Source organism: Puma concolor, chromosome A3 (genome assembly GCF_028749965.1).
Source record: "Puma concolor isolate L17-30 chromosome A3, mPumCon1.1.hap2, whole genome shotgun sequence".
Classification (NCBI taxonomy): Eukaryota; Metazoa; Chordata; class Mammalia; order Carnivora; family Felidae; genus Puma; species Puma concolor.
In genome coordinates, this window is record NC_141669.1 from 31,268,387 (window position 1) to 31,286,031 (window position 17,645).

At 39.2% G+C, this 17,645-nt stretch overlaps 1 protein-coding gene and 1 pseudogene across 7 annotated transcripts in view; both read left to right on the forward strand.

The window, feature by feature from the left end:
* RMDN2 (regulator of microtubule dynamics 2) overlaps positions 1–17,645 on the forward strand; it is a 79,306-nt gene that overhangs the window by 33,448 nt on the left and 28,213 nt on the right. For 4 of the 7 annotated variants that reach the window (XM_086700386.1, XM_086700388.1, XM_086700387.1 and 1 more), the window contains 5 exons: positions 413–587; positions 1,721–1,823; positions 5,513–5,573; positions 11,291–11,366; positions 12,801–12,878. In XM_086700386.1, the coding sequence (XP_086556512.1) occupies positions 413–587; positions 1,721–1,823; positions 5,513–5,573; positions 11,291–11,366; positions 12,801–12,878 (493 nt within the window). Of the gene's footprint in view, positions 1–412; positions 588–1,720; positions 1,824–4,817; positions 4,941–5,141; positions 5,453–5,512; positions 5,574–11,290; positions 11,367–12,800; positions 12,879–17,645 lie in introns of those variants that run through there. The other 3 variants (XM_086700384.1, XR_015248990.1, XM_086700385.1) reach the window with 3 other exon arrangements.
* LOC112864365 (PR domain zinc finger protein 14 pseudogene) lies at positions 12,888–15,906 on the forward strand (annotated as a pseudogene).

The window sequence follows — 17,645 nt, forward strand, 5'->3', positions numbered from 1 at the left end:
TTCTGGTGAAGCAAATTTTTTGCTCCAAAGACTAAAGGGTATTCACCTATACTCTCTACTTAGAGTTTAAAAAATTATTTTTAACATTTAATTCCTTATATCATCCAGACTTGTTTTTATATTATATGATAGAAATTCAATTTCATTGTTTTTTTATAGGAGTAGCCATTTCCCCCCCCCCCCCCCCCCCCCCCCGGTCAATCCCTTAATTTCCCACTGATCTCACCTGCCAACTCTGTCATGTACCACATTTCCATATATGTATGGATCCACTTCTGGCCTTTGTTTTATTCCATCAGTCACTCATCTGTTCCTGTACTAATAGCATATTGTCTTGCATTTTAAAAGGATCACTCTGGCTATTATAACTTTCAAGAGAGTTGATCATTATTTATTATTTCTGCAATTTTAGGTATATTACAGCTAATACTGACACAGAAGAACAGAGTTTTCCTGTCCCTAAGGCATTTAACACACACATAGAGGAATTAAATTTAGATGTCCTTCTTCAGAAGGTTGATAATTTACGTATGAATGAATCTAGCAAGATGGAGAGTTTTGAACTACTTTGTGACCACAAAGAAAAGGTAAGAGATGTGAGATAATAGCATCTGTATGATTTTAATTTTTATTTAATCTGCTATCCCATTTATGTTATGACCGTAACAATTGGGTTAGTTTACCCAAGCCAAATTGGTTGATGCAAAATTTTTCTATAATCTAAACTAAACTTTAAAAAAGTAAATCTAAGAGTTTATTATGCTCTAAGATCATGAATATGAGAACCAGAGATATGATTATACAGTTTTATTTTTATTTGATATTTATTAGTTTGTTGTATTTAATACATACTCTGTAAGATAAAGAATAAGACATACTCCTCTTGGGGCAGGAAAAACTACATTTTAAGTTTTCTGTCTTGTAGTTATTAATGTAATGGCTATCAGTACAGTATTTCAGTCCATTTCTACTAATGGTCGTTTTTCAATGTTTAACATTGGGCTGAATTGGGAAAGCCTATCCTTCCCACTACAACCACCAAAAAAAAGAAAAAGAAAAAGAGAAAAAGAAAGAAGGAGAAAGAGAAAGAGAGGAAGAAAGGAAGGAAGGAAGGAAGGAAGGAAGGAAGGAAGGAAGGAAGGAAGAAAGGACAGATGTAAGAAGAGGTTCTCAATAGCCCAGTGAGCAATGAATCTTTCTTTCCCATGAGCAATTTAAATCCTTTGTCTGAGGCTTCAGCAACTCTAAACAGATTGTTTAAAAGTTTTTAAATCTCCAGCATTATGATTCTATTTTTAGGTAATATAGGTTAAAAATGTGACTGCTTTTTCGAGTGTATGTGATCTCTAATGCTCACTGAGACATCATATTGAAGGTAGGTAACTTAGAAATGAGAAGAAGATACTACCACCAGGGAAAACTTACAAATTCTGGTACCTATCAATTCTCTCTTCCATGTTGGTGTAGAGGTAGAGTCTGGATAACATTCATTATTTTTGAGATCCAAATGTAACCCTATTAAATCTCTTTTTGTAGCCTGAATATTTGAATTTAAAATTCAAATTGTATGCACAAATTCATTGTATGCACGTGACTAGATTCAGTCATCTATAAATACCAGTTCATCTGCCTAATTTTTTAAAAGTTACAGTGGAAAACATTTATAGTTTCATCAAGTGACTGAGTTAATCTAATGTATAGTGCTATTTTTTCTTTTCAGTTTAGAGATGAAATAGAGTTTATTTGGAGGTTTGCTCGCGCTTATGGAGACATGTATGAGCTATCTACGAATGCACAAGAAAAGAAACATTATGCTAATATTGGTAAGTATTTTATAAAGACTGATTATTCTCAAGTGACAATTGTTATCTATAATAACCCATCAATGAATTTTAATTAAAGCCAAATTATCTTAGCTAAAACCAATATATTTAATCTATTTTATATATCCTAGTACTGGAAAATACATGTAGTCTAAGGCCAGAAATTTTTTTCAGGACTAAGGTATATATTCTTTAAAAATATTTGAGTATACTAAAATAGACAGCTGAAAAACTCAAATTTCAGATACTAAGTTTATGACAGAAAGACAATTAGGTAATATTTGAGGAACAGTAAGAGGCAGAGGATAGATATCTCCAGCACAATTAAAAAAACCTTCCTTGACTCCTATAAGGGAGAACTTCAGGTACCACAAAGAAATAACTACTTAAACTTCAATGCCTTTTTTTCTTTTTTTTTTTTAAATGTTTTATTTATTTTTGAGACAGAGAGAGACAGAGCGTGAGCAGGGGAGGGGCAGAGAGAGAGGGAGACACAGAATCTAAAGCAGGCTCCAGGCTCCGAGCTGTCAGCACAGAGCCCTGTGCGGGGCTCAAACTCACAACCGCGAGATCATGACCTGAGCTGAGGTTGGTCGCTCAACCGACTGAGCCACTCAGGAGCCCCGTGTTTTGTTTTTTTTTTTTTCAAAATTTATCTCAATAAAACAAGATTAGTCTTGAGTTGATCATTGTTTAAGCTGACCGATCCAGTACATGATGGTTCATGATACTGTCCTCTACCATTTTATGCATATTTTTTGAAATTTTCCCTAATAACAACAGCGTGTAACAACATAGTAATAGCCAGAATGTCAAAGCTTTTATACATATCTATTTCTGTCACTTAATATCAAAACTCTTTCTTGCAAAAAGCCCGTTAGCTGCCAGTTCTCTGAGCTTCGGGGCAATAATCTGACATCAGACTTCTTTAATTTCTTCTTTCATTCTAAACTTTTCTCTTCTCTAAGCTTTCTTTCTTTAAGTTAGCATGAGGAAGAAACAGCACAAAAATAATGATACTACACATCTCATTCCACGGTAGTTCCCTGTCTTTTTTATTTCCAAGAAGGAAATATTTCCAAACTCCTTGTAATTATATTCTTTCCACTTGTAGATTTCCTTGCCACATTATGCATCATCAGCTTTGTGGGGCAGTTTTTCTGTAGTGATCCATCTTGCAGGCCATACACAAAATCGAATTCTAGAGAAGAGGTTTGTTAACTCTAGGGTAAATAAAAATTTAACCAAAGAGAAAAAACTGATTTATTTTCATATCTCCTGAGAAAATCACAGTCTCGCTATGTAAACTGCTAAAGTAGGAAAGACTTTTTATTGCCTGTAAGCTCCTGCCCTACCCTGGGTATCGGGGGTCGTCCTGTGTGTGATAGGAGGTAGAAATGAGAGCAAAATCACATTTTCTCAGACTGTAGACAAGCTTATGGCTTTGGGGGGGGGGAGCAGTATCATTGAAATAACCATATATTATAAAGAAACAAACAGAAATACATTGTGAGTAGAGGAGAATGCAAGGTGTTAAAAGAGTGATCACAGAAAGGATATGATGGCAGCGGCTGGGGGTTGATGCAGGGAAGTCTTTACTGTGAAAGTAAGAGTTTCACTTAGGTGAAATCACTTGGAATCTCTATTTTTAAACGGCGTAGAAGTTTAATTGAGTTCATGGCAGAGGTGGTAAAAATGGAAAAAGAAATAGGCGGGAAGAAATCTGGGGACAAAAATGGAGATTGGAATAGGATGTATCTTAAAAAATGAGAAACCTTTATAGTGTCAAGACAAATGAGTAAAAGCCTACGATGTATTCTACTCATTCACGTATTGAAATATATTAAAAATAATTCTTTTTTTTTCTATCCATTTAGGAAATATTTATTTGAAATTACTGTGTCCGGGAGTGATGTTAAAATGAGGGGTAGAGGGGGGGAGAGAAGGAAGAGAGGAGGGAGGTAAATGTGATTAAGTTGGTGCCATGCTAAGGAACTTGCTAGATAGATCAACATGGAGACAGCCCAATATACTTCAGTGTTCGGGTAGTGAGTGCTTAGGAAAGGTGATGACAGTGTGCTAGAGCTGAGACCAGCGTTGGGGGACACTGGAACTCAGTGTGCGGGAGGAGGAAGTGGTGACCCGTTTTCCCCATAATAGCATATTTAAAATTGTTACCCCAAGGCATGATTTGATCACTGGAGAGCACAGAATTCCTTCATAAAACTCAGGATGGGGTATAGCATTACACAGTGTGTCATATAAGTACTCTGATCATAATGTGTATTCCAAGTAAACTATGAATCTTATATCTAAAGGAACATTATTATAATTTCCAGAATTAAGTGATCGACCCATGTGCCTCAAATAGATCACAAAGTACCATTTTGTAAGTGAAACAGCTTTCCTTTCAGACTTCAGCTACATAAACGAGGCTGCAAAACCAGCCTGCGTATGACCGACCCAGCTTCCTTTTGTATTCTCAGGGTTGTGGACTCTCCTCTATTTTAGGCTGGTGGTTGTACATCAAAAGCTATTTTTGTTCATTTGGCAAAGTAGCTACATGCTGATTTCATTTTTAACGTTTGTACATTTAAAGCTGTGTTTTTCAATTGTTTATTTAAAAATCACTCTTTGAATATAGGTCTACAATGTAATGTCAGTATTAAAACACTTCACTTTTTAATTTTTTCCACTTTAGGTAGATTTATACATGAGATATTTCCCTTAATGAATAGAGCTATAAAATATAGAAGTGTCCCACCTTAACAAATTAACAGAATGGTTTTAGAATTAAGGATCCTTATTATAAAGATTACATCATCCACTTAACTTAGAAGAGCATTTTGCAGATCCCTGGATATTCTCTTCAAGGCAAGAGCAACAACAAAATGGAGCAGGGTAAAGGGAGATGGTATAAAACAAAGCAGCCCCTTTTAGAGAAGGATTTTCAGAATGTTGTCCAGTTTCATTGCAAGCATTTTGGTTTTTCAGGCCACTAGACAAACCTCTATCCAAAGTAATTATGACATTACGAAAAGTTACTTCTAAAACTAAGTGGAATGATTTGGCAGGGTGATTTATGTGTCGAGCCTGTTCGTTTTTGTGCACGATTAGGTAAGCACTTCTCTGGGAAGCCTTCCCTTTGGATGGAGTTCTCTCTACATCTCAACACTCTGTTCTCTAACATGCTCTCTCTGTTTTTCATCTCACTTTTGGTTTTTACACGCAATTTGTTTGCTTATATACCTGCTTTCTACTGAAATGTGAACCCTTGGAAGTCAAAAACTGTGTCTTAATTTGACTTTTTATTCCCAGAGATTATGATACGACACTCAGAAGGCATACAGTAAATGTCGGTCAATTATAGAACGATTTTTATTAATGCTTTTAAATAATGATTGGATGACTTTTCTTGCACTTGGTTACATCGCCTTAGTCCAGTGAGCTTAAAACCTGAGCATTCATCAGAATCTCTACAGGCTAGTTAAAACAGATTGCTGAGCCCCAGACTTTGTTATAGGGTAAGTCTCTCTTTTAGCCAAAAATCTGCTTTTCTGTAAGTGATGCTTCTGGTCTTAGGAGCATATTTTAGGAACCACTGACTTAATTCAGTAATCTACAGCCCCCCCCCCCCCCCCCCACCGACTCATGTGAAGGTACTAAATGCAAGTACATTTTTCTTTCAGGGAAGACATTGGGGGAAAAAGCTATTACTAGAGCGCCCATGAATGGGCATTGTCATCTGTGGTAAGTACATAGAACTTACGCAGTCTTTTAGAATTCTCATATGCCTCTATATAAGTTACGATCAATTTTTAAGATATTATTGACCCTTTAACCTGTCAGTCACATTCACTGAAAAATATATTTAATAGATAGCAGAGTAATTATTCTTAGTCTCATGTATTTTACAATATGTATATTTAAAATTTTTTTCAACGTTTTTTATTTATTTTTGGGACAGAGAGAGACAGAGCATGAATGGGGGAGGGGCAGAGAGAGAGGGAGACACAGAATCGGAAACAGGCTCCAGGCTCTGAGCCATCAGCCCAGAGCCCGACGCGGGGCTCGAACCCACGGACCGCAAGATCGTGACCTGGCTGAAGTCGACGCTTAACCGACTGTGCCTCCCAGGCGCCCCAATATGTATATTTTAAATATATTCAAGGCAAACTTTCATCGAAGATTTCATAAGTGAATCTACCAAGTGCAGCCCCTTCGAACATGATAAATTCTAATTAAGTGTGATTTAACATTTTATTTGAAAACAAATATTAAAGTGATATCATGCTTCTAAATGAAATGTGGAAAGAATGCCTCACAGGATAAAAGCATATCGCTCATTTTTTATACCTTAATGAGCTTGTGTATACTAATACTACAGGTCAAAGAGAAGTCGTGTATAATATCAGAAAGCTCAAACAAAGGGAATTTAATTCGTTGGATGGGTGTAGCTGACTACCCTTGGGGAAACAAATATATTCTTGAATATGTTTTATTTTGGATCCTTTGTTTGTTTAGAATTATAAAACACAAATAAGAAGACATATATTGTTTTTAATTAACACTTTGTAGTTGCATTTTTACAACATATTTTAGTTCCTTGCGGCAATACAGGTAGTTCAGGTGCTAGAAAGATAACAGTAATAAATAAATTTATGACCCTTCTCTCAGACCTCGGTTTCCAGAAATCCACCCCTCTTCAGAATTATTTTATTCTCCTGGAACACTTTGAGGCAGACCCTTTCTGCAGGTCTGCATTTGCCCCACAGGGCATTGGTTTCACTCCACCAACTCTCAAGTGCAAACCTGTTTATTTACTCTGCCACCAGCAGGGGGAGCTCCACTCACACTGTCCTCTTCAAGCCTCTCTGGTTAGGAGTCAAGGACATTTTCTATGTCCCTGGAGGGACACAGGCCAAAATAAAAATAGATCTTTTGACCTGCTCTCACTTGGCCTAAGACGAGGTGCAAGCTTGCCCCGGCCCCCTCCACGAGGGGAAAGCCACAGGACTGTGGAAGCCACAGTCCCCAGAACAGTTCTATCCACAGGAGCCCTCACTCCTCCACCTCCCGCCAGGAGAAAGGTACTTTTGCAGTTAGCGTCTTGGTACATATCTTTAGGGTCATTTTCCCAATGTATGAGGGTATTATTTCTATAACCAAATTTACCTTCTCATCTAATTTGCACATTAATATTAATAAATTAACATATGTATGCCTTAAAGTACTTCCTTTCTTCCACTTTTAGTGGTAACTATAATGAATTTGTACTGATCAAGCCACGCTCTCTTCATGTCCTCTGATATTGGGAGGGTTTGGAAGCTAATTGGCCAGATTTAGAGGCAGAAAAAGGACCCAAGCCCTCCTCTTAACTCTGATCTGCTTCTCCCCCCATAAGTTTATCATAAATGACAAACTTTGGCCAGGCCAACCGCCTATTTTTATAAATAGTTTTACTGGCTCACAGCCCCGTCCGTGCATTTGTGCACAGCTGTGAAGTTCAGTAGTTGCAACCTTGACTCTCTGACCCGAAGCCTAAAATGTTTGCTACCTGGCCCTGCAGCACAACTTTGCACATCCATGACTGAAAGGACTATGTGATGGCTTATAAGCTTCAGTTTGAAATACAAGATGCAGTCTTCAGGAATAATTATCAGAAAGGATTCACATTGAGGGGATGGTTGAAAAACAAATAGCATCTTAAGACTTGTTTTCCATCTTCATTTCTTCCAGAAAGCTTCAAAACTTTAAGTCTTCATAAAGCTGTCCACAAAAATGTTATTTTTGTTGAACCAGCCCAAAATACTTCTAGGATCAAGAGAGTAAAGTCGCTGTGGCTTTGTAGTTTGTCAGCCCCATAGGCTTGACCGTAATTACAAATAATATCTTACATATTTGTTGTGCTCTACTGTTCACAAATTGTATCCACATGGCTTACAGCACGTGATTTACAGAACAACCTGTTTCCGTTTTAGGGGTTAGGGTGAGCAAGGTAGTGTATGGGGGAGGTGTGTGGGGGGGATAGGTTGTTAGTGAGCAAGGGTCACACAGTAAGTAGAAAAGCAAACACCAGATCTTTTATTCATATATACTCGGTATTCTATTACATTATTCTTCCTCTGCTTTCTCACGGCATAAATAGCATTTGTGCTGAATCAGAAGTACCGCAGGGAGAGTAATGGAGTTATTTTAGTAGTTGTTGACACAGGAATGTTTGTCACTTATTAAAGATATATTCCGTATCAATGCCAAGAAAATACAGAATTTTTGTCAAAGCATGTATGGTGAGAATGACCTCTAGATGGAGGTAAAAGACCATATTGCGAATTAACATTCTTCAGCGTTCCCATCAACATGAGATGGTTTGTGAGATAAGATTTTAAATTACATTTTTAAAGATGAACAATATACAAGAACAACAACAACAACATACACGCGCGCGCACACACACACACACACACACAGGTGGAACTGATTGCCAGAAAAGAAATGATGATCCTTTGGGAAAAAAGTGGTCAGGTGAACTTTGAATTTATGATATCCAGAAAGATAAATAATATTTTAGACTGTAAAGAAAAAAACTTCAAAACAGATTGGGAAATGCGTAAGACTGTAGGACAGATTATTATAAGGGAAATGTGCGTGTTTCATGCAATGGTATTCATAAGTCATAGTTTTTGTTTTTCCTTTTTCTCCTCGCGCAGAGTCAGTTGGAGAGAATGTGCTGAGACAGCACTATTAATGTCTCGAGGTGTGCATTACATCAACCTGATGCTGATGTTCAGAAAATAGATGATTGATCCTAGATCAGTGAACACAGATTCTTTTCTTTTGCTTCCAGTACAAATGTTTCGTTCTATAAATCTCTGGTTGAGAAAGTTCATATAGATCCAACAGATTTTTCTACAAATGTGACATGATTTGTTTTTTTAATTTTTCTGCCAGTGTAGAGAGTAGGGAAATTGAACTAGTATATGTGAATTTAAGCAAGGCAGTGAGGTCAGTTTACTTACCACATTCTTGTGGACAAGATATAGAAATGTGGGCAGGCCTCTGGGTTACCCATATTGAGAGAAGGGTTTAAGCCAGTTGTTCAACAGAGTAACTGTTGGCAACATCACTATCAATCTGGAGACGATTCCAGGATTCCACGTCTGTATCTTAGACACTAGTGTGTTCCATAATTTTGTCAGTGGATGAAGATCGAATAAGTATGTAATAAAAGTTGCAAGTAACACAAAATTATGAGGAACAGAGTGTATGATGGGTGACAAGAGTAATTCAAACAACTTTCACATTAAAAACAAAAGATTTTCATATATGTGAATGAATGGAGATAAACGTGGAAGGAGGGATGGAAAGAAAAGTGTCAAAATTTAATTTAGGGGAAAACATGAAAATTTGGATAACGTGGGGAGTTTAGTTAACAATAACATATTAATTTTGGTACATTGCAAAAATTACATATCAATCTTGTCTGACAGTATTAGTACAGTTGTGATAAATGTACTATAGTAACGTAAGATGTATACAGTAGAGAAAACTGAGTATCGGTAGATGGGAACTCTCTCTACCATCTTTGCAACTTTTCTATACATTTCAAGCTATTTTAAAATAAAAGCTTATTGGGGCACGTGGGTGGTTCAGTCGATTAAGTGTCAGACTTTTGGTTTAGGGTGTAATCTCACAGTTTGTGAGTTCGAGTCCCACATCAGGCTCTGTGCTGACAGCTCAGAACCTGGAGCCTGCTTTGGATTCCATGTCTCCCTCTCTCTCTACCCCTTGCTCTCTCTCTCTCTCTCTCTCTCAAAATTAAAGAAACATTAAAAAAAATTTTTTTAAATAAAAGCTTATTTTTTTAAATAAAGTGACCTAAGGTTTTAAATACAAATAATGCCCACAACAGAAATGGGGGAATTTGGGGATGTAGCTGTGTGGAAATTTGCTCCACTTTCTGGAACTCCCTTGGAGGAATGATAAAGCAGAACGACAGAGAGAGTTTCAGAAGAACATGGTCAGACCAGAGGTGACAGTAACGGTTTTCCAGGGGAACTCACGAGTCCAGTAATCTATTCCTACAAACTCAATCTCTGGTGGGTGGTGAGAGGTATGTGTCAGGCAATGTGATGGTAGAATTTGTGAATAGTAACATCTCCTAATCTGGTTAAGTTCTCAGGTCACTTTTGATAGGTTGATTTAGTCATCATTCTTGTTTCTACTGTTGCAGATTTGGTTGACTGTATAGAAACTGAAAATTAAGAGGTCAAAAAAGTCATAACTGAAAAGTGACCATTTTATTGTTTGTCGTAAGTTGTGCGAATTGTGGGATTTTTGTGCTCAGGAATGGTCTCACTGTTCCAAATTAAGAAAATTGTTCACTTCATTTTTGTACTTGAAAGTTATGCTTATCCACAGAAATGATCAAGATAAATACCCAAAGTTACATCTTTCATTTCAGTTATGATAATGCAAGTAACAATTAATACCTACTCTTGAAAGATTTAGGTAAATGAATATTTTGCACAGACAGAAACCCTCTGAATATGAAAAGTAATATATCCCCAGGTTTTGGAGTGAGCAAATTGCTAAACAAATATGGCACCCAACTTATTTCAAATAATTATTGATGTAACTTTTGTATTCCCAGTGGGAAAAAAAAGTAATTCATGGGATGCCATATTCTCGTATGCAGTGTTTCCAAGGAAGGATCGAAGGTCATGGGGAATTTTTTGGAAAAGCGTATTCATGGGGCGTCTAGGTGGCTCAGATGGTTGAGCGTCCAACTCTTGATTTTGGCTCAGGTCACGATCTCACGGTTTTTGTCATTGAGCCCCACGTCAGCCTCTGTGCTGATAGTGCAGAGCCTGCTTGGGATTCTCTTTCTCCCTGTCTCTCTGCCCCTACACCCCCCCCTCAAAAATACATAAATAAACTTTAAAAAAAAAAGTGTATTTTGAAATTACCTTTGACTTTGTTTGTTTTAGTCATGATACTTATTTTTGTTTTCAAATGATATCAAGGGAGGCCGTGACATTTTTATTTTTAATTCTATTAAGGAAGAACAGGGATATGATGACACAATATATTTTTTCAATTTATCACTGTTATGACTAGACTTTTTCTGAGAGCCTCTTTGTGACTTTGATGCTGATGATGGTGATAGAAGCAGCTAATATTTCTTGAAACTCACTGTGTGCCACGTAGTATTCTAAGCAATTACACGTTTTAGGTACCTTGCCCTTGTGGCACACATATGAGGTAGACGGTGTGAGTATCCTCAGTAATAGCTGAGGAAACCAGCCTCATGTTAATGTCAAGTATTTATTATTTTTAGGGCCCTTGTATCTGTCTGAATCCTTTCATCAAATATTAATGAACGCTTTAGAGATATTCTTAAAATGTTTATTTGGTATATTTGATTACAAAGTTGACGCACTGTCCACTGTTTTTATCCTTTTCAGGTATGCAGTCTTGTGTGGCTATGTGTCCGAGTTTGAGGGCTTACAAAATAAAATCAACTATGGACATCGCTTCAAGGTATTTCTTGATATTAAAGATATTTTAATGTAGCTGTGTGTTCCATTAAAAGGCATAAATCAAATTATTTAATAAATGGATCTCTCACGGTGTGTGGGTGGCTCAGTCACTTAAGCATCCAACTCTTGATTTTGGCTCAGGTCATAATCTATTGGTCATGGAATTGAGCCCATGACAGGCTCCATGCTGGGTGTGGGGCCTGCTTCAGATTCTTTCTCTCCCTCTACCCCTCCCCTGCTCATGCTCTCTCTCTCTCTCTCTCTCTCTCTCTCTCTCCCCCTCTCTCTCTCACTGTCTCTCAAAAAAAAAGTTATAAAACCCAAACTAATCTCAATCTCAAGAAGTTTATCTTTTTAATTTTTATTTTATTTTTTCAGTGTTTATATATTTATTTTGAGAGAGAGAGAGAACATGTGCGAGAAGGGGAGAGGGGCAAAGCGAGAGGGAGAGAGAGAATCCCAAGCAGGCTCCACACTGTCAGCAAAGAGTCCAAGGTGGGGCTCCAACACACGAACTGTGAGATCATGACCTGAGTCAAAATCAAGAGTCAGATGCTTAACTGCGTGAGCCACTCAGGTGTCCCTATCTTTTTTATCTAAATGAAGTGACAATCTTTAAACAGTACTGTGCCAAAAAAATGAAACCTATTTGAGTGATTGAAGATTATTATTCTAGATCTTGAAAGAACTTACATAGTAGATGAGTATTATTTTTTCAAAGACAGGATTAGTCTTTTGGTGATGAGTTCACCAACATCAGAAACATGATCTGGACTAATTAGTTAACATTACTTGCATATTGACTTGGTGGAAGGAATAGAATCCAATCTGGGACTTAAACTTACCATGATAAATGAATAAAATACTTGCATATTGATTTGGTGGGGGGAATAGAATCCAATCTAGGACTTCAACATACCGTGATAAATGAATAAAATAAGTAATATACGTGTAAATCATTTGTAATGTGCCTGTAGCTTTGATAGCTCAATAAATGAGCTAAGAAGTTTCTTTGTTTTCCAGCTCCCTATACCCATTTTAATAATGTCAGGGGAATAGCTTCCTCCACAACCCAGTTCTGCTATTCTGTCTTCCATTATATCCTAATCATTTGAAACTTGCAAGCATGCTGCTGAATCAGTATTAGCTAGGCAAGTCATGGGCAGACGAAAGCGTCACTTGGAGGTTTTCTACTTTTTATAGTGACGTTGGCTTTAAATTATGCATAGCTTAATGAAATCATCATCACAGTCAGGTTCTAGTTGTGAGCAATCATTTCTGATAATTGAATTATTGGTATGACTTCTTATGTTAATGGTAGGGATTAAGGAGGGGGACTAAACAACACCGTAAAGCCCCTTTGAATTTCGACACAGCTGCATTCAACACCACCTGAATCCTGAGAGATGGTATTTGTTTTGGACTTTTCTTTTAGGAGCATCTGGATAAAGCAATCCAGTTTTTACCCGAAGAACCTTTTTTGTATTACCTCAAAGGAAGATACTGTTATACTGTAAGCCGAATGTTTTTATCCATAATTCTTATCTCAGTATACTTTGATTACGTGATATATTTTTAGTGACTTATTCTTTGTTTAGTTGTCTCACCAGGTGCCTGCTGTAGGGAAAATGATAAAATCAGTACGTGTTTTATGAGTTTATGATTGATTGGTTTATATACCATGTTACATATGGCGTATGGTTTTATATGTATACATAGATGTCTGTGCTTTTCCACTTAGCACCTCTCCATTTCCCCTCACAGCAATCACACCGTCTCCTTTGTGCTCTCTCACTTGGCGATCAGCCACCTACCTGCGTGTGCCCTGTGTTGGTGTCCTACTCTTTGTTTCATGAGAGGACTTTGTCACTTAACAGAGTGTCTTGAGCATTTATGTGCCTACAGTTCTTGCCTTGAAAGACCTGAATTTAGAAAAGGACATGAAATATATAGGAATAAATAAAGGCAGCTGGCGAGTCTAAGCCCCGGTGTGTTAAGTGACATTAGTTTATAGAAAATTAACATAATGTGAAAATATGTCTTCAGGGATGCATGAAAAAATTATGCTTAAAAGAAATGCTATTTCTGAATGAGAAGATTAGCATAAGCAAAAGAGGAAGCTTGTTAGTTGAGGTTTGAAGATTAGGAATGGAAAAGGAGGCTTTTTTGTTGAACACCTGCTATGTATCAAATGTGCAGTTTATACTTTATATTTCTTATCTCCTTTAATCCTTAAAACAGCCCTGTAAGCAGTTTTTATTACACCAGTTTTTGGTATTAAGAATCTGAGTCTTCATGAAGGTACAAGATTCCAAAGGCTTAAAACCCACCAACCCGACCTCACACGAGTCTGGGGCTTGAATGTACATTATTTGTTTAGGCTTAAAAAACCCAAGAAGGAGGGGCGCCCGGGTGGCTCAGGTCATGATCTCACGGTCTGTGGGTTTGAGCCCCGCATCGAACGGGTGACGGCTCAGAGCCTGGAGCCTGCTTTGGATTCTGTGTCTCCTTCTTTCTCTGCCCCTCCTCTGCTCACACTCTGTCTCTCCCTGTCTCTCAAAAATAAATGGCTGTTAAAAACAAACACCAGCCTGCAGCCTACCAGTGCGGAGCCCCCGCCACCCTCAGGGCCCTGGAGGTGCTGGTTGCGTGGTGGCCCTCTGGAAGACCCGACCCGCGCTGTGCCCCAGGATGGCTCTGCGGCCGCCAGGTGAGGCCGGATCCAAGGGCAACATGTGCTACCCGCCTAGGGCAGCCCAGGATGCCCCCAACACCTGGACGCCTCCTGCACACCTTTCCCGGCCTGTGGCCGCTATGGGAACACGCTAACCGCTGTGGGGGAAGATGTCCAACTTTTCCACAGCTGGAGGCCACCGTGCCTGCATCCCACGCTATGCCCCCACCTTTGCCTTCCGGTGCGGTCCACGCCTCCCTTGCTGAGCTCCAACCTGGCCCTGTGGTGGGAGCAGCTCTACGATCCGCTCTGGTACAGCCAGCCACCAGCGCGGTACCCAGTTCCCCAGCTCCCCAGAGAGGTGCCCCACTTCCTCAACAGCAGCCACGAGCATACAGGCGCCACCAGTGAAGGCTGGGGCCATACTGGTGGCCGACGTGACAGTGGCCAATGCCGTGGACCTGAAATTTTCATGCCCCGCTGGCTGCGAACGCTTCCCGGTGACCTGAGGGGGTGGAGGCCTCCCAGTTATTATCTTGCTCCCCCAGCAAGCAGTCTGAGGAGGGCTCCAAACTCCTGAACCAGCAAGGGAAGTCGTCTCTCCGGGTTCCTGGTCCCCACAGACAGCTCTGGATCTGCTTCTCTTTGTCGAACTCTGGGTAAAGACTCCTTCAACTACCAGAAGGTCTCTGCCTCAAGCAGACGATGTTTGGTGAAGTGTGGCATTTTTGGTGCATTCTGCAGTAGGCTTGTTGCCAAAGGAGTCAGGTTTGGACCTTTCCAAGGTAAAGTGGTCAATGCCAGTGAAGTCAAGACCTATGGAGACAATTTCTCTGATGTGCGAGATTGTCAAAGATGGTCATTTGAGCCACTTTATAGATGGAAAAGGAGGTGCAGGGAACTGGATGTCCTCTGTCAACTGTGCCTGTTTCCCCAAGGAGCAGAGCCTGGTTGCAATGTCGAAGGCAGATACCTTACGAGAGCTGCAAGGATATCTGCCAGAACCAAGAGCTCCTTGTGTGGTATGGAGACTGCTATGGAAAGTTTTTAGACATTCCCCTGAGCCTTTCGCTCACAGAACAGAGGAAGCAGGTGCCTGGGCCCTCTGAAGAGTCTGCAGAAGGCTACAGGTGTGAAAGATGTGGAAAAGTATTTACCTACAAATATTACAGAGATAAGCACCTCAAGCACACCCCTTGTGTGGACAAGGGTGATAGGAAATTTCCCTGCTCTGTCTGCAAACGATCCTTTGAGAAGTGGGACCAGCTCCAGATCCCTGTCCTGCACGTTCACGAGAAGCACCAGCCTCACAAGTGTTCAACGTGTGGCAAATGCTTCTCTCAGTCTTCCAGCCTAAACAAACACACGAGAATCCACTCTGGAGACAGACCATCCCAGTGTGTGTATTGCACAAAGAGGTTCACTGCCTCTAACATCCTCTGCACATATATCAGGCAACACTCGGGAAAAGCCCTTCAAATGCAAGCATTCTGGTAAATCTTTCGCATCCCACGCTGCCCATGACAGCCACGTCCGTCACTCACGCAAGGAGGATGATGGCTGCTTGGGCAGCATCTGTGGAAAATCCTTCCCGGATCAAGAAGCCTTCTACTGCCACACGAAGCTTCATGAAGGCTACTAGCCCTCAGAGAGTATGGGGACAATGTAAAAACTAAAAGCTAGGATTCTGTCTTTGTTTTCCTTGCTTATGGGTGTGTCGTACGGACAGATGATAGTTATACTAAGATGAGAAACAGAAAAATGGAACCGGCCAAAAAGCTGAGTTTAACTGATTTCACCAGCTTTCACAGAAATATTATTCACAATTAAAAAAAAATTAATGTTTGTTTATTTTTGACAGAGAGAGACAGAGCATGTAGCAGGAGAGGGGCAGAGAGAGGGAGACACAGAATCCAAAGCAGGCTCTAGGCTCCGAGCTGTCAGCACAGAGCCCGATGTGGGGCTCAAACTCACAGACCGCGAGATCATGACCTGAGCCAAAGTCAGATGCTCAACCGACTGAGCCACCCAGGCGCCCCATTATTACTCACAATTTTTAACAAGAACGGAATTTTGGTGAATTTACCTAAAAGTAGTGAAAGCTGGCTCTTAATAGAGCTTAAGGGTCTGGAAACTCAACACAAACCCTGAGAGAAGGACACTAGGAGTAGAGTTTGATTTTTGTGATGAAAAAGACCTTTTCTCTGTTTTGGACCCCAATTGTTATGCCTGTGGCCATCACCTGGTCTCTTTTTCATAGAATAAATTCTTTAAAAGTTCCAAAAAATAAAAAGAAAAATAAAAACAAACAAGCAAACAAAAACCCAAGAAGGAAATTCTGATTTAAAGTGGATCCTGATCTTCATGGCATAAACAAACGGCAGAAGCTAATGTTGATCTAAGAATATACATGCACATAGGTCTTATAAAACTGCAGAGTAGCCCAAGGATGATGAGGTCACAGTCAAAAATAATAGAATATACAAATAAATAAGGCATCAAGTATGACAGTCAACAGAAACCAAAATCAGGAATAGATCTAAAAGGACTTCAGATTTTGGAACCGTGGAATATACAATGTTAAATAGCTACTTATACAGTGTGGTTTTTTTTTTTGTTTTTTTGTTTTTTTGTTTTTTTTCAAATAAAAGGAATCGGGCGGGGCGCCTGGGTGGCGCAGTCGGTTAAGCGTCCGACTTCAGCCAGGTCACGATCTCGCAGTCCGGGAGTTCGAGCCCCGCGTCGGGCTCTGGGCTGATGGCTCGGAGCCTGGAGCCTGTTTCGGATTCTGTGTCTCCCTCTCTCTCTGCCCCTCCCCCGTTCATGCTCTGTCTCTCTCTGTCCCAAAAATAAATAAAAAATGTTGAAAAAAAATTAAAAGGAATCGAGGAGAGGGGAATGGATGAGGAGCATGAGACTACAAAACTGACCAGGTAGATTAGAAAAAAGATAAGATAAATTTTGGTATAAAAGTCTATTATTTCACATTAAAAGAAAACTCAGTGGAAAGATTTAGCAGTTGATAGGCACCACTAAAGAGAAAATTAGTGAACTTTAAGGTAAACCTGAAAAAGTTGCCTGGAGTGCAGCACAGAGGAACAAAGAGATAGAAAATATGAAGGAAAGATAAAAAGACATAGAAGGGAAGAAAGGATATTGCACAGTGCTAAATTTTCATGTGCTCTTGGTAATTAATAAAACAAGAAGGCAAAAAAAACCATATTAAGCATGTAAAACGTTGGAGCTTCCCATTTAATAACCTTGATCTAATACACATATAAAAATAATGTACCATTGGAGGGTACACATTTTTCCAGCATATGTAGAGTGTTGACAACATTGATCAATATGAGGTCATGAAGCAAGTCTTAATAAATTTCAAAGGATTGATATCAAACAGGTTTCCTGATCATAATGCAATTAAATTCAAATTTTGAAATAAAACAACTTAAGAAACGTAAGTCTTGAAATAAGAAATTATAATTAAAAAACAACAAGGAGATGCCATTTATTCTTACTCATTTGATAAAATTTATAAATATCAGTGTAAGATGTTGCAAAGATATGGAGCAATAGGAACTTTTGCATTGTTGTAGGAGCATGCTG